Genomic DNA, 26,683 nt, shown 5'->3' with positions numbered 1-26,683 from the left:
AGAATCAAAAGGAAAAACACATGACATAATGCTTAACAGATCATTATTGCACATGAACAGGTAGTTAGAAATATTGTGAAACTTATATTTAAAAAAAATGTAAAAAACATATTTGACTGATCTGTTAAACATTATATTATGAAAATGACTAAACCAATGTTATTATAAAATGTCACCTATTGTTTGGTCAGAAATATAGCTCCTGTCTAAGTGTTTGTGTAGGTTTTGTGCGAGTATGTCAAATGATAATTCAGAGTGACTCCTAGGACTGATTTATTCAAGCTGTAGTGGTGATTATGATGTCATCGTATGAGATAAGTTGACGTGTTTCCATAGTGATAATGTGACTGTGGGAGTTCTCTTAATGGATCATTTAACAGTGGAGCTCAGTAATGTTTGTAAAAAAGTGCTGCGTTCTATTAAAGAGCTGCCTCGTAATCGATTGCGTTGCTGCACGGGGGCATTTCCAATTTTTAAGAGACAGCTTGCCAAAATAATTTCTCACTGTTACAAGCAGCAATAATGTAGTTTGTTTCCATTTTTTACAAAGCAAAACATTGCTTTGGTTAAATAGTGCGCTGTCTTTTTAAATGATCCTGTTTTACAGCAGATAAGCCCCATATGGTAAAATGACATTACCCATGTGGATGAGGTCACCGTGTGAACTGATCCCGTTTGCATGAGGCAGGAAACAGACATAGACACTGGATGTTTAACTGGAAGTGCACCACATCTCTTAAGTGTTTGTGCTTCATTTAAATGGCATGAATCCCAGCCTTGAAACTTTTATGTATTTATTTTCTGCAAGTTCCTGCAGATGTGACAGTCTGATGACCCTGTCTGCTTCTGTGTGCAATAAGTCTGTTTGAAATGAGGTTTGTGGATGGGTCATGACTAGGTTGGGCTAGTCCCTTGAATGCCTTGGTGTCCATTTCATTATTGCATTGTGGCATTTAGAGCAATGCTTGCTGGGAATTTCCAAGATAATATCTGACAGCTCACAAAGGAGAGCTCCAATAACCTTGTGCTGTGTATTAAGATCAGTTGTTAAACCTTATAAAGGCATAAAGAAAATGTGATTTTTTTTTCTTTGCTGTAAGCCTTGTATGATTCAGTTGTTTGTAGAGCTTTATCTATATGAATACTAGTTGTGCTAACAATGTTTTCAGAAGTGTAACAACACATGACTAACCAAGACTTGTCACAGCACTTACATATTATTGCTCTTTTCTTGGTTTGATTGCTTCTATTGTCCGCATTTGTAAGTCGTCATGGATAAAAGCATCTGCTAAATGACTAAATGTAAAGTAAATGTAAATGACTCTACAGTAGTTCACCAATAATTCATCATTTACTCATTCTAATGTCTCTCTCAGTCCCTGATTTATCTGAATCTCTCTGGAAGCTTTTATTCTTCTGCTCCAAGCTTTTGCAAAGCATCTCCTAATGCCTGGGATCATTTAAAAAGCAGTCTTAAATGTCCAAAGTCTGTCCACTTGAATAGTTTGAATATAAAGTAGTTACATTAATCTTTTAACTCCACACTTCAATAACATTCTTGACCTTTGAAGCTTTGAAGTAACATTTCCTTAACACTGGGGAAAAAAAGTTTTCTTTTCCTCATCCGCCTGAATCCGCTTTAAATAGTGGCCCGTTCCATGTCTCTTATGCTTCGTGTCTACTTTATTCTGACAAGTGGCCGATTGGTTGGTGGCCCGGTTCTCTCTGGCTGTGAAGTGCTTCTGAGAGCTTCAGATGAGGGATTTCGCTAAAGTCACAGCAAATCTGTCTGATATTAGTGTGGGTGAGAGGTAGCGTTTCCCCCACACTTCCTGTCCCTGTGTGTGAGGATGCTGACATTTCACACGAGTGGAAATGTGCAATCATTACTTGAGTGGATGGCTAATCGGATTGCCCTGGTTGAGACAAGAGTGTCTTTCATTACATCCATGTAAAAGCAGATGGAAAGCATTTCATTGTCTGTGTGAGAGTTGACTCTTTCAGTATTTGAAATGTAAACTCTGAGTGCCAGTCGGATACTAGCCCAGGTGCGGTTTCCTCTGTTTTTATAGTCAGTGAGTCAGTGGGCATGTGAGTCAGTTTGAAATGCTGAAGGAAGCTACTTATTTGGATGATTCCTGGAAAACTTTTAGACCTGTCATTGTGGACACAGTTTAATCTTTGGACAGTCTCGGTTGCAATCAGTCATTATTATTACTGTGTTCTTGGCAGCGGCCAAAAATACAGTAATATTTGAAGTTATTAGAACATATTAGAATGATTTCTGACATTGAAGACTGGAGTAATGGCTGCTCAATTTAGCTTTGCCATCACCGGTATTAATTACATTTAAAATTATATTGAAATAAGAAACTGTTATAACCGTTTGTAATAATATTTCTGTTTTTACTGGATTTTTTTTTATTAAATAAATGCAGGCTCGGTAAACATACGAGTATATATTACAAATGTATTTATTGGTTAGTTATTTTAGTTTGATTTTAATGAGCTTCGCTACGATTTTACAGTATGACTTATATTAAAGGAATGGTTCACACAAAATGAAAATCCTGCAATATTGAAAATCCTGTCATTATGACAAAAACCAAATGTTGGCACTGTAATCATCTCTTTATTGCAAATTAAGTAATTTCTACAAATATACACCTGGGCATTTCTTTCACTCTCTTATCACTCTTTAATCAAATCACAATCTGTTCTCAATTCTAATCATCCAACAGTGATTTCAAATTAAATCCACTCCTGGAGTTCATCTAATCACATCTCGTTACACCAATTTTTTGGGTTGCTGTATCCTTATGTCACACTGCAGTTTACCTCTCACAAAGTTTCCCCCTTCAGCTGTCAAAAATCACCTAAAATATCCAAAACCACCCTAAAATCACTTCCCCATCTACTCTTCGTTACACTTTCTGGCTGACCCTGTCCTTCCATTCGCCCTCATTTCCCCTCTCCCACTGGCCCAAAACAGGGCAATTGCCCACCCCATCTAAAAGCAGCTGTTATTGTCCAGCAGAGCTCCCAGACCCGACGAACAAGAGCACAAACGGTCACAGGCGTTGAGGACACCATGGTAAAGTCCACATGTTGTACATTTGTGTCTTCTTGGTTCTTCTACTTCATTTAATGATTGATTTTGTTTATTTTTATGTGTTAAGTATATTCATTATTATTATTATTACATTTTTATTACTTATTTTAAATACAGTTTTATACATTTTTATTAAATTAATTTATAAATTCATAATTTGTTTTAATGTATCAATTTTTGTTAGGAGCTTTCTTTAATGCGATATGAGATATTGTGAGAGTTATTTTTTTCATTTATTTATTTCCATTTTAGTAAGATGGCTAAGAATAATTATTATTATTTAAAATTAATGTAATTTATTTTATGATATTAATTTATATGTATAAGTGTATACTTTTTGCGCATATGCAGTTTAATTTAGCCATTTTTTTATTAAAAAGCACTCTTTATTTGGTGGCACATTTCATTTCATATATATATATATATATATATATATATATATATATATAATTTTATTTATTTATTTTTTTTTTAAACCAGTATTTTAGTATGTATGTCTATAAATTTAGAAATTCTGAGGGATCGATTTACACTCCAACTTGTCCATCTTCACCCTACATATAAATTCACCCAGACATATTTATCGGATGTATTTCTGATGTGTCCATAATACTATTAAAGCATGTCACCTTGTGTGGAGTGTGTTTTGGATGCTGTGTTTAGTTGTGCTTAGGTGTATTTGTATCTACATCTGTGTTTGTGAAAATGTGTTAGTATTCTGGTTTTAAGTGTCCAATATTCCCACACTCATCATATTGAGTGTCATATCAGTTAACAAGGCTTCTCCTACAGATATGTCCCTGATATAAAATCTATACAGATTCATTCATTGTAGCAGAACTGACAGTGATACAGATTTTAATATCACCAAGTTTCTCCCACTGCTTTGTTTTGTGAATATGCAAACTCATCTGTTCTTTTCACTCTGTTCAGTCTCCATCGGCCTCCTATGCCCTGACCACACCAGGCCTTCCGCCAGGCTGGGAGGAACGCAAAGACCCCAAGGGACGAATGTACTACGTCAACCACAACAACCGTAGCACCACCTGGACGCGGCCCATTCTGCAGGTAGCAAAGCTTAGCTAAAGCTAACGGAGGTCTGTTCTTCTGTTTTTCCAGCATCATCCACTGTCAAATCTAAATTTTAATCATCTTAATCTTCCATGGTTCTTCTCTTCTCTATCAATCCTGTCTTATTTTTGTTGTTCTGCCTTTATCAGTTTGCTTCCATGATCTTGCGTACTTGTCCTGTCACAATGTCTGAATGTTATTTTGTGTTTTCTTGATCTATTTATTGCTACACTGGTTGCTCTTGATCTATATCTTATCTTTCTGTTCCTTGTGGTAGTAAATTCTCTATTCTTTATCCTTTGTATGATTCTCTCTTTCTTTTTTTCTTTTTTTTTAAATAACAGACCAGATAAAAGGCTTGTTTAACTGATCTCCAATCTTTTAACTTCCTTAAAATATGCTGTAGTCATTTTCAAACCAAACAGACTTCTATGTTTGTCCCACAATCAAATTAAACCTTACAGATATTGATCAGTTTAATAGTATTAATTTCCTAATATAGTATTTTAGACCTTGCTCTCCATTCTGGGCCCCTTTTAAACCTTGAATGCAGACTCAGTGTTGGACGGCGTGCCTTTGGACAAGATCTTGTGGTGACTAGTTAATTGATGCCTTTCTTTGACCAGCAGCACACTGAAGATGGAGCCAGTACCTCAGCTGCGGCAGTAGGGGGCGCTACAGCAGCCACGCCCCCCGCTTCCACCCCTTCCTCCTCCAGCGGCCATCTAAGCGAACCACAAGTGCGCAGACCCCGTAGTCTCAGTTCCCCCACCGTCACTCTCTCTTCCCCGCTAGAGGTGAGAACATCTGCCTTTTCCTCTATTTTGTCCCCTAACTTCCTTCTTTCCATTTACTTTGCCCCTCCACCTGATTCCAGTCCATGTATTAAAGGGATAGTACACCCAGAAATGGAAAATCTGGCATCGTTTACTCCCCCTTCACTTGGTCCGAACCTGTATGGGTTTCTTTCTTCTGTTGAGCACAAAAGAAGATATTTTGAAGAGTGTTGGTTACCAAACAGCTGACGGTAACCACTGACTTCCATACTATGGAAATCAATGGCTACCAGCCACTGTTTGATTACCAACATTCTTGGCAGAGTCTTAACTTTGATAAAGAAGATCTCTTTGGATTTGAGACTTTAGTCTTTGCAACTTTACAGATCTTCTTCATGCACCAAGAGCTTGTAAAGAGAAAGGAAAAATTAAAATCGCATCATATGACCCCTTTAAATATTTTAAAATGTAATTTATTCCTGTGACACAAAGCTGAATTTTGCCTTCAGAAATCATTCTAATATCTATTAACATGAATGATTAGTACAATTGTTAGGTATTAAAATGAGTAAAATATATAAAAATTGATTTATAATCCATAAACATTAAGAAGGTCTTTACTGTCCCTTTTGAACAATTTACATTATCTTTGCTTTTTGTTTTTTAATTTTGTACTTTTTTGTATGCTTTTGTACTTGACACTTGTCCTTGCCATATTTTGCTTTGTTTGTTTTCCTCTGCAAATTAGTGACAACAGTGCCAGTCATTGTTTCTTTTTTGCCTCATACATATTGTGGTTTTGTTCCTCATTTTCACTTTGTTGGGTTAATGTGAGGAATATTTATATTGTATGCGTTGACTCATGGGCGAGATAGATAAACTTCTGAGGAAAATATTGTTTGCACAAAGCTCAAGTGTCAACATGTGTTTCCTTCAGTTTGTGTGTCTTTGATTTGAATCGTGACACACATGTGAGATTCAGATTATTATTCATTTAATTGACAAAGGCAGTTATTTCATCACATTTGGTGGTAGACTGTTTATTTTAAACCAGGTTTCACACCTGTTTTATTTCTATTGCAACAGTGCAGTGTAATATACTGTAATTACAATATCCACACACAGTTGGTCAAAATAGGAAATCAGAATCTCATTCTATGCACACTACTACTGGCTTCTTTAGGTTTGAACAGCTGAGTCGTAGTCCTTATATTATGCATGGATCAGTGTTATTATGAAAGTCTGATGTCCCAAAAGCCAAACCAGTTGAGACAATTTCCTGTCCCATCTGCTCCAGACCTTTGAATTCAAGTTAATTTAATTCACTTTGATGCACAGTAAAAGGAAAAAGAAAAAAAAGTCCTGTTATTTCTGCTTAGTGCTGTTGTTATAGTTTTTATTTTATTAAGCTTTTCTGATTGAAAAAAGTTTAGGAAAATGTCCAAACAGCCATACATTCTTGAAGTTTTTTTGCAATAGCCAAAGTGTTCTTTATTTTTTTTATTTTTATTTTTTTTATTAGTGCTGGGCAATGATATATATATATATATATATTTTTTTTTTTAATCGTGATTAATCGCATGATTTTCTGTGATTAATCGCATTATGCACAAAATTCAATAATGAATTCAAAAGTAGTGTATTGTGCACTTTACTGTGTAGTGTATTGTCATTTAAAAGTACTGTTATATGAACAAAAGTGCAATAACATTTGGTTTGCAAACACTAAACAAATAAGGTGCTTTTTTTTACAGCAGTATTCCTTTTACATAGTAGCAGTTATTTATAAAACCTAAGCTATTTGCCACTGCCAGGGCATTAACGTTTTCATAGAAAATATTTTGTAGTTTGTTATAGAAAACTATTTATGCTTAGAGTCAAGAGCCTCAACCATAACATTATAACAGGCACCTTCTGAGTAGAGACCTGCACTATCGTGGGACAGCACTTGATGGGCGAGTGCGGGTGTGTGGGATGCAGGAGAAGAAGGATGTATCACACTAGGCTTTTTGAAACTTGAAAGCGCTGCCGCAGTCTTAGGCCCACCTCAAATGCTCTCATTGGTTGAGAGTGTGATAACACCCATCCCAAACATGTAATGATCAACATCCCACCCTCCTGTGACCCTATGGTTTGTCTGTATGTGTATTCAGAGCCAGTGAGCAGTGGACTTTCATAATAATAAAAAACTGAGTTAACGCGTGATAAAATAATTGTCGGCGTTAATCAATTCATGCGTTAACGTGATAACAACACGTTACCTTGCCCAGCCCCATTTTTTTTTTCCACAGTTGTGTTTTCTGTAAAGCAGAGTATCTGATATATGACGTAAATGGATAGTTAACATGAGATACTTTGGGGAAAGATAAGGTCTACTGCCCAGATATTGATATACAAATATTATTTTGCACATTGTGGCATTCTGAGGTCAGGTATTTTGCATAATAACTGTTAAAATGTATATTTGCTTTCTTGGTCAGGCAAGTTCCTGCATAAATGTGCTCATTTTTGTCTTTCATATCACATCTTGATCGCTTTGTTCTCCCAAAATGAAATGTTTTCAACCATGCGATATTTAAATAGTTCAATCATGAGTACTTATGGGTGTCCCAATAATTTGGCATATGTTTTGGAGAACTTTTTTTTTTATTATTCCACTTTTTTGTTTAGTTTTATTTCAATGATGAAAGGATAGATTTTTGTAAATATTTAATTAAGGAGACTGTAAAAATATGTTCCACAGCCCATTATATACTGTCAGAATGGCAATTTAGTATTTTTTGTTTATTTAATTTATTTCTGCCTCCTGACTATAAAAAAAAAATAAAAATCTTTAAAGAACAGGTTGCTGGCATGTACTGTATTTGTAATCGTCCCACAGACCGTCAGAAGTTTAGTCATTATTCATGATGTTGAAATCTTCACAAAGTTAAATTGAGCAGCTGCTGTGTGTATCAAGTTTTAATGTACTCATCAACATTTACTTGTGCGTGGAGGGAACAGGGCTTCTTCCCCCACTTTGTAAATTCGTATCAGCTGACGCTACCTAAGACTTGGGTTGGGGCAGCTGTCTGTTTGCTTATCGTAAAACGCGCCAAGGTGTCACCATTGCCAAAAAGAAGTTTAACCTCTCAAACAGCCATGACTTCATAGTTTCCTTCTGTTCTCTTGCTCTAAATCCATGTCTGACCTTAAACCTACTTCTTATTTTGCTTTTATAGTACCTTGTTCTGAAATATACCTTCTAAACTTTCCCTTAACATGCTTTCAATTAATGCTACGACATGTTTAAATTTAATTTAATTTTCATTTCATTTTATAGATATTATGTTATTTGTTTGTGATGCTTTGGACTTGTGTAAGTGTTTGTTTTTATAAACGTAGCGCAATTATTTCCAGTGGTAATCAAAAACAGGCCACATATGGTGTTTATAGACCTCAAATAGCAATTTAATCCAGAATATTCCTTTGAAAATGGCAAACAATTTTATCTGCGATGATGGGCCTCATCCAGAGCTAATGGCCTCCGCTGTGAAAAATGACTTTGCTAATGGAATAAACAATAGCACTTGTGGCTAATCTGCAGATGTTGGGGAATAAATGTCTTGTGTTTGCTCTCATAGCAATTATTGCTAATTGCAGCCACACATTTCTGTGGAAAAAAATAACATGGTAGCTGACAAAAAAGGCATGGGGTGTGGTATCAGTTAAAATCCCTCTTCTGTCCCTTTTGATTCTTTCTGTCATAGCTTGAGCTCGATATTTTAAACAAAACTAGTATCAGCGTATCTCTTAACCAAAGCATCACTCGCCACATGAAACAAAAAAAACACTTTGCCGATAATGTCACAGAAGAGCAATTTTTACTGTGCAGAAAGCAAGTATAGTGAAATCAAATGAAATATGTATCTTTTTTTTTTTTGTCTTAGAACAGGGAAAAAAATCTTGAAAATTGCTAGTCACCAATAAAAAGGGTTTCACTTTCATGTTATGCATTTGACATTATATCGTACAACTTAATATATATTGACTATAGTGAATGTAATGTAATGTATAGTATAATATAATATGATATTCCTCTACCATTTCTGATAATATACTATTTAGATATTATAATATTATTTATGATGCTGCTGTAGACTTGTGGAATTGTTGTTTTTACAAATTATCTTGCATATAAGAATACAGTTATGAATTCACAAAAGTTTGAGTGTTAAGTTAGGAGCTACATTAGTTGTTGAGAAGTGTGAAGAAGAATAAAATACATTTTGAAGGATTTCTGTAAAGTGCCTGCTTTATAAGTTATATAAAAAATATCTAATTTTAAGTTACATTTTTCTGAATTTTGATAGGCTTTGTAATAAAGTGTAGAGCTGGTTCTTTGTAGTTCATGTTCTGTGTTATTAACACTCTGGGAACACAGTCAGATTCCTTATTTTCATATTATTGCCTTTGTTGGTTTAGCTTTCAGAAGGAAAGAATACCCAGAATTCATTTATCAGATAAACAGTTATGACTAATCACTTGACAGGTGCTACATTTTCTGCATCTGATGTCAGAAGATCTTTTAGAATGTTGAGTAAACATTTCACAAGGGTTTGAAAGTTTACATAAAAAAGTTCTAGGTTGAATTTCTAAATGATCAGGGTTGCACAGGGCCATGCGGATTTTAATTACAGTGTTGAAAGGGAAACATTTGATTTTGGAAAGAAAAAAAAAAATACAGAGAGGGAGAGAAAGACGTCCAGAGGTGAAATAGAAGTGAAATCCTCCTGAGTTGTGTGCTAATTAAAATTTTAGCAGGATTAAATAACAGCATGCCGCCTCATTAGCACGTACTGCATTTTCCAAATCTTTTCAGGTTTTTGACATATCCCATTCATAAAAGTCTTTCTTACACAAAATTCTAATGAATTATACACAAAAGCTGTAAAGCGAAATAATAGAGTCTGGCAACCAGGGAAATAATTAATGTTGGCTCTGTTTCCTTTTACAGGGAGCCAATAACGCCCAGATACGGCGAGCCGTAAAGGACACGTTTTCCAACCCTCAGTCCCCGCAGCCTTCTCCCTACAGCTCACCCAAATCCCAGCATAAAGCAAACCAGAGCTTCCTGCCCCCTGGATGGGAAATGAGAATAGCACCCAATGGACGGCCATTCTTCATCGACCACAACAGCAGAATCACCACATGGGTAAGATAAACACTCACAAAATCTCTCCCAAAACTAGTTAAGTTCATGGTAAGGGCAATCCCAGAATGCTTTGTAATGACCTTCGAGGAACAAAATGCAAGATGGCCATGAGTGGAAATAATGAAATGTTAATTATAAAATATGTTTATAGCTCTACCTAATTAAAATCACGCTTAGTTGCACGGTAATGACAAACCCTGTTGTAAACATAGTAGTCATATGTGCAGTCATAGTCAAGTTTTGTAGTCATGTATGTTTTGTGATGCTGCAGCACGGCAGCTCTTTAGGTTTTGGAACAGCTCTTCAGTTCCATTTGCTGACATAACTGTGGTTTATGTGCAGCTGTGATCACTGCTGCTATCTGTTTATATCTCATCATTAAGCATTTGTTTATTACTTGTATTACTTGAAATAAAATAAAAAAAATTAAATATAAATAAACAAAAAATAATATTTTAAATTGAAATGAATAATAAATGAGAATTGCTTTGGCAACTAGCTGAAATAAAATATGTATGTTGAAAGTACTAACAAAAAATATGTATATGTAAATATGTACTATATAAGTAACTGTATTTAATATAAGTACTAACCAAAAAATCTCCCTGTTTTAAAAATTATATAATACAAAATGTATTATACATCTTAAAAATTATATATATATATATACATACACATACACACACACACATACATACACATACATACATACACATATATATATATATATATATATGTATGTATTTATGTATTTATTTATTTATTTATTTATTTAATGTTTTATAATAAATAAAATAGAAATAAATAATATATAAATATTGAAATGGAAACAAAAAACAAACATAATTCAAAACGTTAACAAAATATAAATGAAATACATATAAAATATAAAGTATATTATTTAAACTAAAATAACACATAGTCTCCAACAACAAAATACTACTGTCTCCAATACAAACTGCTAATTTATTAAAAGAATAATAATAATAAATTTAGTGGTTGCTGTTTCCTCAATTGTATAAAAGCAATGTCTGATATATTTAAGGTTTCTTTTGCCTACGTTAAGATGCATGAAAGGTATTTGGGGGGGAAAGACTTTCATAGATACGCACACACAAACACACACACACACACAGTATTGTTCACAATTGCACACTTCAGTGCCCCATAGCTGGAGGGAGGCCCCTGGTAATGCAAACGTGATGCGATCAGAATCAGTCTGCCACCTGGTGTCTAACAGAGTAACTGCTGCTTCTCCCCGGTGCCCTAATTTCCCCCAGCACAGACTCGTCTTTGTCCTTTTGTGTCAAATGTATTGCATCCTCTTTAGTGGTTCTGTGTAATTGGACAGATTTAAAATGAAAACAAATTGATTTTCTCTTCTTTGCATGACTGCTTAAAATAATACGTTGTGGTTTACAAATTATGTCTTTATTTAATCCTGCTAGTTGTTTTGAAATGTCCGCCGAGAAATCTAAAATCTGAGCATGTGTCAACCTCTCTCTTTTTCTCTTTTCAGGAAGATCCTCGCTTAAAGTATCCCGTTCACATGAGGACAAAAGCATCACTGGATCCTGGCGACCTCGGCCCACTTCCTGTGAGTGCAAAAAGAGTGCCGTTGAGCAATTTTAACCACAATCCGAGCTCTTTCAACAGCCTGCTGTGACATGTGTCCTTGTGTTGTGACACAGCGATGCAGAATCATGAAAGCAAGAGTGATATCATACGAGAATCGCAAAATTAATTTAATCTGCAAAGCAAAAAATAGGATTAAGTCTGACAATTGAATGGGAAAACCGTAACTAATGACACCACAGCAGGAATTTGCCTGTGGTGTTTTGTGGATTTCTTTGTTGATGGACTACATCCTCAAGCTGTTTTGTAAAAGAACAATGCCACAAAAATTTGACAGTGGATTAGCGCATCTGAGATCATTTATTTTGTTTAGATAGAATGCAGTTTGGCCAAGAACCATACTGAAATCTAGTCCAAAATGTAGTCCATGTATACAATAAATAATCCTGTTTATATATCGAAAAAAATGTTTTAAAGTAGTATTTATATTTATGAGTGGTAAATAAATAAAATAAATTTTTGAACCCAAGGAATAATGCATCCCTGGTAGCACAAATGATCTCTAGTGAGTTCACAAGCTTTTTTATCATTTCATACGTGTTTGAGAACAGTTTGGTTTTTGATTCATCTTTAAGCAAGAGTTGATGCAATATGCATCTCACATGATGAGATTGTGAAGAAACTCTTAATGTTTTTTTTTTTCCCCCACCTAGCAGAGATACTTATATGCTGGTGTTTGGTAATCACACCTTCTCTTCTCAGGTTTTCAGTGGAAATACGTGCCAGGAAACAGGGACTTATCTAACAAACATATATTTTCATGCCTGGTTTCATGTAATGTTGAAAATGCCATGCACATGCAAGTAAATTAAAAGTACATTAATATATGCAAATATTAATTATAAGTAATGAGTCATATGACTGCAAATCATTGATTTTTATATCAAATATCTAAGAATATACTTTTCCGTCCTTCGTCTATCAACTAGTACATTCCTAAGGTCTTTTTTAGTATTATTTAAATGGTAATATAGTATTAATATTTTGAATTGGATTTATTATTTCCATTTTAATTTAAATTTATACATAATTTATACTTTATTAATTGTTGTTTGACATTTTTAAGTTTAAGTATATAATCAAATATTTATTTTTTTCTTTTATTTGATCTTCATTTTTCATTGATGTTAATAGTTTTAGTTAACAATAACAACACTGGTTTTTCATCTTTTTTAAGCCCTATATAAATGATTCCAGCTGCAGTGATTGCAGTTCTGTCTCACAAGCTGGTGGTGTGTGTGTGTGTGTGTGTGTGTGTGTGTGTGTGTAATTTCTCTTTCGGTGGCGTGGGGGAACATGGTTCGCTCTACGCTTGATGCTGTTTGTGGCAGAATCTTCCAGAGGAGGTCGGTCCTCTCTCTGCCTGAGTATTTACCTGCCTGCCCACCAGCCTGTCCGCCCTCTGACCTCTGACCTCTCCACCTTTCTTATCCTTGCTGGCATGGATGACTGTCCTTCTTTTTCCCTTTCTGTTTTACTCCCGCGTTCACTCTTTTATTGTCAGTCTTTGTTGTTGTTGTTGTTGTTGTTTTTTTCTTGTTCTGATTTCTTTTTTGGTTTTTGTTCAGTGCTTTCCATTATAGAGCTCGATACTGACTGCCCGCTTTTAGGCAGCCTTGGTTCCAGAAGTATATTTTCCATTCGTTTTTTTGATAGGGATCTCAAAAAAAAAAAAAATCTAATTAAATCAGTAATTCTCAGCAGGCACCAGTGAACATACACAGTGCATATTTTATTTTATTTTATTTTATTTTATTTTATTTTATTTTATTTTATTTTATTTTATTTATAAAAAAACAAAATAAAATTAAAATTATACTGTCTGATTAGGAGAAATTACAGGTTTGTAAATGCATAAACAGTAGGATTTATCAGCACATGGTTTAAAAACCAGGCCAAATACTGTACAAGTGTCAGCTAAATTTTCCAACAAAATATAGGGTTTTGGGTTGTGATCCACCAAATATTACTGTAGCATTTACATTAGCATATCCCATTACTTTAAAATCCCAGAACTTTTGGTATGTGTGTTTTGAGTGTTTGTGTACATGATCTTAACTGGATATTTTAAATGGGATTTTTACTTCCAGAACCCTTCTATAAAAGCTCTTTGTGTCCTGTGTCTCCGTCTTTCTCTCTTTATATTTTTCCCTGCATGTATCTCGTATCTGGTTGTGTTGGTTATCATTTCTCCAGCCATCCATCAATCCTCTTCTCTGCATCCTCCACCCGTGCACAGTGTCCATCCTGTGCTTCATTCGATGCCAGTTTTTGGTTGATGCCCATTCAGCACGAGAGCGCTTGTCTTCAGTGCTGGCTCACAGTCTCTCAGTCGTGAACGAAGGTCTTGTCCCCTCTCTGGATCCCGTGTGTGGGTCATCAAACAGCTTCCCTTGATGTCGTTGGTTATGAATTGTTGGCTGTGATTTTCGTCAGGCCTGGCAGTTTCTTGTGATGTTGGTATCGGCGTGGGTTTGCAGGTCTCGGGGGGTCTCCGGGGCAGTATGTGAATGCGAGTGCGTGTTTGTCAGAGTGAGAGTGAATAAACGAGGTCTCTTCTGCATGCCAGTGGAACCCTGTCATGGAAGCTCTCCCACACTGAACCGAGGAATCGTCATATTGTTCTGTTCTTCCTCCCGTCACATTATCCGTTACAGTTGTTGTGTTGGTGTATCAGTGGTGTATCAGGTCTGGTGTTTTCGTCTGATCTTAATGTATCTGTTTTTTTTCTCTCTCTGAATCTCCGCAGCCTGGGTGGGAGGAACGAGTGCACGCGGACGGAAGAACCTTTTACATCGACCATAGTAAGGACGCTCATTTACTGACACAATAAGCAGACACATTTGAGTGAAACCTTATTTAAATTAACATGTTAACTTAAAGGGATAGTTCACCCAAAAATGAAAGTTGTCATAATTTATTCACCTTCGAGTTGTTTTAAACCTGCATGAATTTTTTTTTTTTTCGGTTGAACGCAAAAGAAGACATTTTGGAGAATGTGGGACATTTTATTTTCCTTTCCAAAGTATTCTAAATATTTTAAACTTTCGGCAGCAATTACTTGTAACACTAAGAAAATACTAATATATACAGTATGTGTGTATATATATATATATATATATATATATATATATATATATATATAATATATATATATATATATATACACACACACACACACACAACTATACACACACACACACACACACACACACACACACACACACACACACACACACACACACACACACACACACACACACAAAAAAAAACACAAACACACACATAAAAACATTTATACATATGAAATAGTATTACATCTTAAACATAAATATAAATATAACTTTGAATATATTTTAAAATGTAATTGATTCTTATGATGCAAAGCTGAATTTTAAGCGTCATTCCTCCAGTCTTCAGTGTCACATGATCCTTCAGAAATCATTCTAATATGATGATTTGAAGCTCAAGAAACATTTCTCAGTTGAATCATTGTTAGAAACAGTTGTGTATCCTTGCTGAATAAAAGTAGTCATTTCTTTTAAAACAATCTTTCTAATCCCAAACTTTTAAACAGTAGCGTTTAAGACAAACAAATATTAATATTATTAAATTACATTTAATTTTACTTTATATGGTCTAGTCAGAAATGACTGTTTTGTACAATTAACTATATATATTAACTATATTATATATATATATATATAATTTTTTCCACTTCAAATGTTGAGGTCATTACATCACTCTAAACATAATGTAATAGTGGGTAGAAAGCTAAATTTTAATTAATAACATTTATGCATTTGGCAGATGCTTTTATTCAATTTTGGTTTGAAATTATTTTACGTTGCTTTACAATGCGACCAAAATGAGGTGCCTTGGAATGCATAGTTTTGCAGTCTACTGTAGGAACTGTAATCCACCTGCCTTACAGTAATGCATGCTCCATTCACAGATATGCTCTCAAGTTCCTATTTGTTGTTTTGTCTCTGTGCTATGTGATCAATAACTATCTAGATGTTAAAGGTAACATAAGTTGTGAGATCATTTTTCTCATGCATCATTAAACTCGTGTCCTCAGTGTCCGTCAACACAACACAGGTGTGTTCAACCACTGCTGAGTCTGCTGCCGTGGTCGATACACACCTGTTTTGTTTGTCAGCTCCAAACATTCACAAACGACCTCTAGTGGTGTGTGTACACTGATTTATGTTGAACCACCACATTGAAAGTTGGTTTACACTTTGAAACTTAATTATTTTTTTTTTTTTAAGTTTTCTGTATATTTAATTTGTACCAAATAGCAATAAAAATGTGAGGCATATAAAGGCTTATAAAATTCCTCTCTTCCCTCCTCAGACACCAAAAAAACACAGTGGGAAGACCCTCGCCTCCAGAGTCCTGCCATAACTGGACCCGTGAGTGTAGCTTTATCCTCTGTCACAGTCTTTCTATTATTCTGTCTCTGTTCTCCTATAACACTGTTGGCTTTTTGTTATTTATATATAAAAAAAAATCATTTTAATGGCTAATTTTTCTTTTAAATTTTGTTGTGCAATTATTTTTAGTAGTAGTAGTAATAAAATAAAATGACCACAATGATCCTCATTACTGCAAAAAAACAAAACATACAATAAAATAAAAATCAAAAAAACATAAAAAACAATCAAAAATATATAAATTTTTTTTTTTTTTTTTTTTTTTTTTTTTTTTTTTTTTTTTTTTTTTTTTTACAATACAGTAAAATTCCAAAAAAGCTATGTCACAATGAAAAATAGAGAAAATTCATTCTAAATGCTTATGCATTGAAAAAAAATCATTTTCAAAATATTCATTTGAAATATGGCCTGGCCAGAATGTGTTTTTGAAAGATTTTGTGATATTTATACAAATATACTATAATATATATAATATATATGATATAATATATATCAGATGTTCTTTTGAATTTTTTTTTAATAATTTCCAAACTCATGTTTGTTTTTTCGCTTGTCCGTTGGTATTTGTTGTTATCCTTATGTTACATTTATGTATTCAATTGTTTATTTGTCTTCTTTTAGGCGGTGCCATATTCCAGAGAATTCAAGCAGAAGTATGATTACTTCAGAAAGAAGTTAAAGAAGCCGGTAAGAAATGAACCGTTTTCAGAGACATTACAGGGAGCTCTTTCCTGTCACGTACTGTATTCCTAGACACTCTAATTTATTCCGTGTGAAATCCTTGTCAAGGAGTGAAGAGCGTTTTCTTTTTTCTTTTTTTTCATTGGGTGTTAAATTGTTCTTCACACGACAGAAACACAGCCGTTTTCAGTGCTGTGATTGTTTCAAACCTTAATATTAAGTCTAGATATTAGTGTGACACTCAAAGCCTGTGGCTAATCATGATCTTCAGTTTAGTATTCTGTGATTTTATTCATCCAAATTTCATACTCTCTCTCTCTCCCCTCCCCCCCCCCCCCCCCCACAGGCAGATATTCCAAACCGTTTTGAGATGAAGCTGCACAGGAATAACATCTTTGAGGAGTCTTACAGACGAATCATGTCCCTGAAGAGACCCGACAGTCTGAAGGCCCGTCTGTGGATCGAGTTTGAATCGGAGAAAGGCCTGGACTATGGGGGCGTGGCCAGAGAATGGTTCTTCTTGCTCTCCAAGGAGATGTTCAACCCTTATTATGGGCTGTTTGAGTACTCGGCCACGTAAGTATCCAAGTGTTTGTCCACTACAGTTTTATCGAGTTTGAGCTGCTTTGGCAGATTTGCTCAAACTGGCACGTAAATCCTGAACATTCCACCTCCACTTCTCGCCTCGTATCTGCATCTCCTTTTAGCGTTCATCCCAGAGATCAGACTAGCTAACTGGCATTTGGCCTGTCTTTGAAGTTCTTAACCCTCTGGGGTCTGAGGGTGTTTTGGGGGTTGCTTATAAACATATAAATGACTAAAGTCTGAAAACACTGGGTTCAGCACAAACTAGGCTACTATAATATGTGAGCAGCATGTATGTACAATAGAATACATGATTGTGTTTATGCGTGGTAAGTGGAAAAACTAAAATTAAGTCACAGAAATAAGGCCATTAAACAAACAGAACTTTCTGTCTATATATTTACATGTCTGTCTGTTTGTCTGACTGTCTGTCTGTATATAAATGTATCTGTCTCTGTCAGTATATCTGTGTCTTTCTGTCTGTATTGTTGTTCTGAACGACACCAAGCATTTCTTCTTGTTCTCTGTTATGTTGTTAGATCTCCCCCTCTGACACTCATTAGAGAACGCAGCAGAGCTAGCATCACAATTCATTCATTTAACGTCTCCCTTCTGTCTGTCTGCAGAGATAACTACACCCTTCAGATCAATCCAAACTCTGGCCTCTGTAATGAGGATCACCTCTCATACTTCAAGTTCATCGGTCGGGTGGCTGGCATGGCTGTGTATCACGGAAAGCTGTTAGACGGTACATAAACCTTTTTTTTAAGAGCCGATCTGAAGCATTTTCATGTGACTTTTTTTATTATCATGTTATTATTATTATTTTTTTGGTTTGTTTTGGGATTTGATTTGTAGTTGCTGTTCCCTGTTACAAACAGAAATGTATTCTTCTTGTTTGTTTTGCAGGTTTCTTCATTCGACCATTCTATAAAATGATGCTGGGCAAACAGATCACACTGAATGATATGGAGTCAGTGGTGCGTTCACACACACAGACACTTACACACTCACACACGCACACCACTTTGAAGATATTACCCACAGCACAACAGTGCAGAAACTTCATAAAACATTGAAGTATGTTGTTTAAAGGCTTTGATCTGAATTGAGTGTGCTTGTGCACATGTATACTTTCTGATTTTTCTCACTTCTGTTTAATGTTCATGTACACCATGTAGGACAGTGAATACTACAACTCTCTCAAGTGGATTCTGGAAAACGACCCCACAGAATTGGACTTGCGGTTCTGTATTGATGAGGACAACTTTGGACAGGTAACAGCATTATGCGTCTAAATATGTTTTTGTTGAAGTAAGTCATTTTCAATTAAATTTTTTTCTTTATTGTGTTATTTTTGCTAATGTTTTCTTTTTAATATATATATACATTTATAGACATATCAGGTGGATTTGAAGCCAAGCGGATCAGACATGGTTGTGACCAATGACAACAAAAAAGAATACATAGAGTGAGTTGCTCTCTTGCTCTGTTTGTAAATTCTTGCATATGGCATTTTATACTAACAAAATCTCTTTTTTGGCTCTGCACAGCCTGGTGATTCAGTGGCGGTTTGTAAACCGGGTCCAGAAACAGATGAACGCCTTTTTGGAGGTAGATGATCACACAATAAAAAGTTATCTGTAGTTCCATGTATTGCCACTAGGTGTTAGCAGAGATTTGGTTATTCCTTACGGCTGCATGCCAGTATGCTATAATGACATGCAATGTTTTGATCATGTTTCACATGTCTGTTTCACAGGGCTTCACTGAACTCATTCCCATCGACTTGATAAAGATTTTTGACGAAAACGAACTGGAGGTAACAACTTCCCACATACCCATTACCGTATCTGCCGTTGTCATGGAGACTGAATCCTCCATTTCCAAGACTTTCATAGAATTATACAAAAAAAAAAGTGCAAAAAAAGCCTGTATTCTTTTAAATGAATTGACTCTTCTCACACGAGCACAGAACAGTGCATTCCTGTTCAGGCTATTGTTTTATAAACCCATCATAGTGGCAAATAATAATAAACTAATAAGGGCAGACTGTGCTGAATAGATCATGGTATGGATGTCAGCCAGAAGAGGTTCTGCTGATGTATTATTTATACAGCACAGTATTATCTGCATGATTTGAACGATGTGAAGCTGTTTTTGTATTAATACCTGATTTGTAGTTTATCATTTATCTTATTTCTAATTCCAAATATAGAAGAAAATCAAATCAAATAAAGTACATTTAAGTTTATGAAAATTGTATTGTAGAAAATTGTATTGCCACAAGCAGTATATAAAACATTTCAGCTACACCATATTATACAATAGTATTATTCAAACGCACACACACACACACAACTGTTTACAGTTGTTAACCTTAAAAAGTTAAGGGTCACGGTGATTTTTATTTATAATTTTTTTGTAATTATTTTTATTTTAATTACTTTTATTATGCAAGAACACTCAAAAGTGACAGTAAAGACATCAAAAAATGAACCTTTTTTTCACAAATTTCTAAATTTTCAATATTGATAATAATTATTGAGTACCAAATCATCAAAGTAGAAGACTGAAAATTTAGCTCTGCCATTACAGAAATAATGTAAAAAAAATATATATATATATATATATATGCGCGCCCTTGGTGAGCATAATAGATGTCCTTTAAAAACATTAAAAAAAAATCAACCCTAAACATTAGCAAACTGTGTGTGTTAGTGTGTTTATTGTGCTGTATTCTCTGTGTCCAGCTGCTGATGTGTGGTCTGGGAGACGTGGACGTCAATGACTGGAGGCAGCACACCGTCTATAAGAACGGCTACTGTCCTAATCACCCTGTGATCCAGTGGTTCTGGAAGGTATGGAGAAGCACATAGCCTGTTTTTTTTGTGTAAAAAGTTTGGGTGCTCTTATTCATTATTATTATTATTTTTTTTTTTTTTTTTTTTTTTTTTTTTTTTTTTACATTTATAGCAGAAATAAAACCATATTAACTATGAAATATTACAGATGTAGTGACTGACAACAACAACAAAAAAATGTTTATTTTAACTTCATGGTGCATCCTGGAATGATCTCCTCAAACTAATGCATTGAAAAAATAGAATATTAGTTTTGTAAATAAGTCATGAATGCATTTTTTCTTCAAAATTAATTTCAGGCATTTAAACAAACCTTTAGATCAAAAGATTTTAAAGATCATGAGAAACTAATTTAGTCAAGTGTGTCCAAACTTTTGTATGCATGAGTTTGGCTGACCCCATGCCAAGTGCACTGCGGGCAGTTACCGATCAAAGTCTGTTTGATGTGAGGCTCATTGAGTGTTTACTCTGATGAAAGAGTCACGGAGCGCATTAGGAACGTCTTATCAGTAGTCTGGAGCCAGACTTGCTCTTTCTACACACACACACACAGGTAAATACAGATTTACTCTCCAGTACATATATACAGCAAATGTGTCATATTTGAAAATTAGTTTGAAGTCTGAAATTAGGCACAAATTTCTTCAGTTGTGAAGTTAATCTATCGGGTCAGAGCTGTACATCCAAGGATGTTCGTAACATCTATAGACCTATTCATATTTATTTAATTCTTGAATAGAAGTCAGTTTTTTCCCATAATGATGTCGTTATGGCATCTGCTAGCAGGGATTTACTGGCCAAACTTTAACCCCTGGCTCCAACATGCTGAGCCGCAGTGCAGGTTTAAGTCCAACTTTTGGCATTTTCTGATCCTGTTCCCCCATAAAAATATGATGGAAAAGTCAAACACCAAAAAAAGGTCACAGAATTAAACACATTTTAATACATTTAGATATAGAATATGAGTCATTGTTAGCAATCAAGCAACCATATCCTAATGTCCCAGTTGATTACTGGTGCATTAACTAGAAAAGCTTTAAGTGGAGATTTTCTACTGATGATTATTCAAATAGAATTCTAAATGTATTTATTTTAAGAGAAAAACTGCCTTGGTTCCCTGACATGGTTGTTTTGAGAACTTATTCTCTAGAAAATGTTTTCCTTACTGCTAGTATAAAGAGATTGTAATTGGTATTAACTATGTCACTCTACATCTCAACTCAGGCTGTCTTGTTAATGGATGCTGAAAAGCGGATCAGACTTTTGCAGTTCGTCACTGGAACATCCAGAGTGCCAATGAACGGCTTTGCTGAACTCTACGGTAAATAATGCAATACTGTGCCACATATGATACAATACAATACAATACAAAACAATACAATACAAAACAATACAATACAAAACAATACAATACAATACAATACAATACAATACAATACAATACAATATAATATAATATAATATGATATGTGTGTTATTTTATAAACGTATGTTTGTTTTTCAGAAAATGTCACTGGCGCTGTAGTACAATTGTAGTATCATTTCTCTTGACAATTTAATGCAGACAGTCTATAAGAAGATGTTTGTAGCAGCTTCCTCTGTTTTCAGATCTTAGCATTTCCCTTTGAGACCTATATAATGAATTGGCTCCATTCCTGATTGGTCCTTGACGAGTCACATGATCTGTTGCAGGTTCCAATGGGCCACAGTTGTTTACTATCGAGCAGTGGGGGACACCTGACAAACTCCCTCGTGCTCACACCTGGTAAGACCTAGAGGGATTTGACCGCTTTATTTACTCAAACACATCTATATATTTTCCGTTCATCTCCCATAGAAGGGATTATTTTATTTTACTTTATTTTATTTTTTATTCTATTTTTTATTCTATATTTTTATATTTATTTAATTTCAGTATTTTTATTTATTTTGTAGTTTTGTTTTTTATTTTACTTTATTTTATTTTTTATTCTATTTTTTATTCTATATTTTTATATTTTTTTAATTTCAGTATTTTTTTAATTTCAGTATTTTTTGTTATTTTACGTAGTTGTTTTTTTTATTTTACTTTATTTATATTTTTTATTCTATTTTTTATACCATAAACATATATATTTTTAATTTATTACCCCAAAATACATCCTAATATAACCATTAACTTATTTTATTTTATATTATTTTATTTTATTTTATTTTATTTTATTTTATTTTATTTTATTTTATTTTATTTTATTTTATTTTATTTTATTTTTTTATTTGTGAAAATACCAAAATATACCAAAAACAATTTGGGGATATTCTGAAAAGATGTTACTCTCTTTTAATTTAAAAACAACGAAATGTTTGCATTTAGTTTATCTCAATGATTCAGTTATGTTTTCTTCCCACGCAGCTTCAATCGCCTGGACCTCCCGACGTACGAGTCATTTGAAGACCTGCGAGAGAAGCTTCTGATGGCGGTGGAAAACGCCCAAGGCTTCGAGGGCGTCGACTAAAGAAATCCCTTTATATCCATGCGATCTCCTAATGCAACCGACGAGCAAAGACATGTACAACACACTCGCACACACACGTCTATACTCACATATACACACTCTCGAGTTGCCATTGTACAGCCAGATCCTAGCAGTCACAGGTGTGTGATGTCAGCACAGTATATGCATGTAATCTGTCTAGCTGGAACGACATTGGCTGTGAACCTGTTTTGATGCCAAACAGCCCTGCAGTATCCCACAAATCATGCTCTCTCCTAATATGTTTTATTTCAAAATCAAGCTCTGAGGCCGTGGTGACTTTTATATTGATAGTAAAGAAACTTCAGTATTTGGGTGTGGCCTCAGAGTGGGTGTGGCCTTGATATACCACCGCAACCAATTCCATTGATTCCACAAATATAATATAAGTTCAGTGAAGAGGCAACTCTCTTATCAGGTCTTACTAACACCAGATTACCTTAGGAATCACAGCCAGGATGAAGGACACATCCTCATCCTCCCTTATCTCGCAAAGTACACCAAGTTTCCCCTTCCTTCCTTCCTTCGTTGAGGATTATTTTTTTATCTTCTTTTGCAACACCAAGAAGCTACGGGAATTGTTTTTAATAGTTTATTATTATCGCTGTTATTATCATTCTTACAGAGTAAACAGATTATTTGTACCAACAATGTGGTTTACTATTTTAAACAACGTTATCAGAAATGCATCAGTGGCCTGGCTATATTCAATTCAATATCCATATCATTGTGGGTAAAAAAAAAAAAAAAAAAAAAAAAAAATCAACATGATTATTGTATTGCTATGAAAACTGGCATGAACATGTATCTTGTGTTTCAATATGATTACGTAGTAATTACAAAGCTATTCTCCTTCTTGGTTGAGAGCAAAGATGGAAAACGTCGACATGCATCGGACATGAGTTTGTCGGAGAGGGTTTTCTTCAATTGTAATATGTATTGTTCTTATCTTTCTTATGATTATACCTGTTCATAATGCTGTAAATGAGTTTGTTTTGGGGGAAAGACGCGATTGGACTTTTACTGTATGTGTTAAATCTGTTTGAAGTATTAAAGAGCGACACAGAGTGAAGCTATCTTAAAAGCGCTGTGATTCAACACTGCAAGTCTCGTAGACTTTCAGGACATTAACTTTCTTTCTTTCTTTCTGTTTTTTCTTGTTTCTTCTAACTCCACTGTACCTAAAAGGGCACTTTATTGATCACACACTAGGGTCATGTCACCTGTTTTTGTTTTGTGAACTTGAATGTGATTATCTATTTTGTTCTTTTTAAAAGCACTCGGTTCCTTGGTGCAATATCTCTTGTTTATAATCGGCCTGCTGCTAACATATCAGATCACAGCTCGGCCCTACAGCTGATCTGGAGTCAGTCTGGTTCGTCAGTGTGAATCCGGATCGGCTCTGTAGGAACGACTGGTTCTTTTTCTATTTTCTTTTCCAGTCTTTTATCTGTACGCCTCCCCACTCACACTTTTCGGGCCGCTGTGGCTCTGTAGTTTTGTGATAATATTATGATTATTGTTATCGTTATAAATGACCCTTTCTCTTTTGTAGGGGCAGTTCTTTTTTTTAATTATTATTGATGAGGAACATTTACTGTCTGGTTCCTGCTCACCACAAGACCTTGCGATTCGTATAACTTCGTTCGAAATAAACTGATAAATGGAATTTAGGTGTGGTGTTGTTTTACTGATTTATCCGAAAAGCGTCAGTGTTTGGTTGGTTAACAAATGACTGGAAATCAACTAAATAAGACTTGAAATGATATCGGATGGGTTTGGATTGATTGATTTCAAGGTAAACACATTCATGGTATTTCTACTTCTGTAACTGCTGGCAGTTCTGTTCTAGGTTTCAGTTTAAGCTGAAGGTTGAGATAAAGTGTATTTTGTCATTTACTGGATTGTCCGAAGTCGAAGAACAAGCAAACAGGAGGACAGAGTTTTGCTTTATTGTGGGGGTTTTCTTTTTACAGATATGCAATTTTACATGTTCTGTTGATTTGACCTGTTTCAACGCTGCAGGTACAGCTAACCGGGTCAGATCTGGCAACCCTCTTTGTAATCTAGTTCAAGGCTGTGTTGACTTCTCTGTTGTGTTGATTTTCTGCTCTCATGCTTAAACATTGCAAGCCTCTCTATCTCTTTTATAGATTTATAAAATCTTGAAATAGTCATAAATATTGCTTTTTTAAAATTTATTTCTTTTTAAGTTATATTATACAACATTTTGTTTCATTATATAACATGTATTAGTAGTTTAATATATACATACACTATTTTTGAAAAGTTTGGGTTGGTAAGATAAAATTTTTTTTTTGAAAGTCTCTTATGCTTACCAAAGCTGTATTGATTTTATCAAAAATACAGTAAAAACAGTAATATTGTGAAATATTATTACAACTTAAAATAACGGTTTTATATTTGAATGCATTTTAAGTTGTAATTTATACCCCTGATACAAAAATCAAAATTCAGCATCATCACTACACCATTCATCATCACAACATCATCCATAAAAAATCATTCTAATATGCTGAATTGATTAATGAATCAATTATAAAATGAATTATGAATTATCAAAACTTTGAAAATTTCAGGAGGCACTTAAATTTCATGTGTGAATTATTTTATGTAATGAATATTTTTATGTAAATTATAAGTGCAGTAATAAAATATACATTTGTTACAATAGTACTACAATGTTACTACAATAGTAGTAGGATATTATTGAACATAAAATTTTTCTTATTCACAATACAAAATGATGATTAATATGCATTATATTTTTTATATACTGCCATTTCAAAAATGTTTATTTGTTTCCCATGCTGTTGAAGTAGCTTATTTTTTCTGGTCTTTCTGGTTTCCTGCTCATTTTTGTTGCTGAACACATGGCACGAGGCTCTGCTGAGTGGTGAAGGAAACTCCGTTCATTCACACATGCAATCGGACGGCTATCAGATCCAAGGACAAGCAAATAAAAGCGGCCTGTACACTTTATCAAGAGCTCTCTTTCTGCAATCACAAACAAGCCCAACGCCAAACTCACCCGCATCACGTCACAGCATGAGCTGCAGCAGCGGAAACCCATTCACTACACTGTTTGTCAACACTTCTCAGAAATTAGGTATGGTTATGTGAGCCATTTGTCAAATTGAATGGAATAGGCTTGTTACAGTACATTAGGGATCTTTTCACACTTCTGAAATATCTGGGCTTTTAAAACATTCTAGCCATATTTTAATCACTGATTCCATGTTTAAAGAGGCTTTTTGGGTGGTCTGACCTCGATTTGTATCTCACAAGTGTCTTAATGATTCTTCTCGTGGTTGCAGGTGTCACATGTTCATTAAAACTGTTAGTGTTAAGAGGAAATGGTGCTTTTAAAGGTTTTTTTCTGAAGCACTCCCAGGTTTTGGGTTAGTGACCTCGTCCCCACATCACGGCCGATCAATACTTCGCTAAGCTTATCACAAAACTGTTTGACTAAACCCCCTCTAGGTACATATATGGAGGTTAAAGGAGAGCAGAATGACCAGTCGTGACAGAGACTGGGCTTGATTCTCAGTTTCTTGCAGTCTGTGGATCTCTGGAAGAGATGATGGGAGGTTATGAGAGCGTGTGAGTGTATTATAAAGGATATTGTGTTTTAGAGTGTTTTGTGAAATGCGTTTCTCTTTTAGTGCTCTCTGTATTTCTACAGCATGGAGGGTCATGTGGATCAGTCATCTTTACTGAATAGGATGTGTGGTAAGTTAACTTGTTCACAAAAAGACTTGAGAATGGAAATATGTTGAAAAAACAAACATT

General features: G+C 34.7%; 1 protein-coding gene across 16 annotated transcripts in view; it reads left to right on the top strand.

The window, feature by feature from the left end:
* Positions 1-24,539, top strand: part of nedd4l (NEDD4 like E3 ubiquitin protein ligase) — a 68,587-nt gene extending 44,048 nt beyond the window's left edge. For 3 of the 16 annotated variants that reach the window (XM_042747969.1, XM_042747966.1, XM_042747973.1), the window contains 20 exons: positions 3,035-3,094; positions 4,046-4,180; positions 4,810-4,980; positions 9,956-10,153; positions 11,673-11,750; positions 13,120-13,134; positions 14,538-14,592; positions 16,148-16,206; positions 16,849-16,914; positions 17,255-17,484; positions 18,120-18,241; positions 18,403-18,473; positions 18,675-18,770; positions 18,891-18,964; positions 19,047-19,107; positions 19,256-19,315; positions 20,247-20,354; positions 21,582-21,678; positions 22,050-22,122; positions 22,750-24,539. In XM_042747969.1, the coding sequence (XP_042603903.1) occupies positions 3,035-3,094; positions 4,046-4,180; positions 4,810-4,980; positions 9,956-10,153; positions 11,673-11,750; positions 13,120-13,134; positions 14,538-14,592; positions 16,148-16,206; positions 16,849-16,914; positions 17,255-17,484; positions 18,120-18,241; positions 18,403-18,473; positions 18,675-18,770; positions 18,891-18,964; positions 19,047-19,107; positions 19,256-19,315; positions 20,247-20,354; positions 21,582-21,678; positions 22,050-22,122; positions 22,750-22,852 (1,932 nt within the window). In that variant the 3' untranslated portion in view covers positions 22,853-24,539. The remainder of the gene's footprint in view (positions 1-3,034; positions 3,095-4,045; positions 4,181-4,809; positions 4,981-9,955; positions 10,154-11,672; positions 11,751-13,119; positions 13,135-14,537; positions 14,593-16,147; positions 16,207-16,848; positions 16,915-17,254; positions 17,485-18,119; positions 18,242-18,402; positions 18,474-18,674; positions 18,771-18,890; positions 18,965-19,046; positions 19,108-19,255; positions 19,316-20,246; positions 20,355-21,581; positions 21,679-22,049; positions 22,123-22,749) is intronic. The other 13 variants (XM_042747970.1, XM_042747968.1, XM_042747977.1 and 10 more) reach the window with 10 other exon arrangements.
* The last annotated feature ends 2,144 nt before the right edge of the window (positions 24,540-26,683 follow it).

This window comes from Cyprinus carpio, chromosome B21 (assembly GCF_018340385.1).
Source record: "Cyprinus carpio isolate SPL01 chromosome B21, ASM1834038v1, whole genome shotgun sequence".
NCBI lineage: Eukaryota > Metazoa > Chordata > Actinopteri > Cypriniformes > Cyprinidae > Cyprinus > Cyprinus carpio.
The sequence above is the reverse complement of the archived record's forward strand: the minus strand, read 5'-3'. Positions and strand labels throughout refer to the sequence as shown.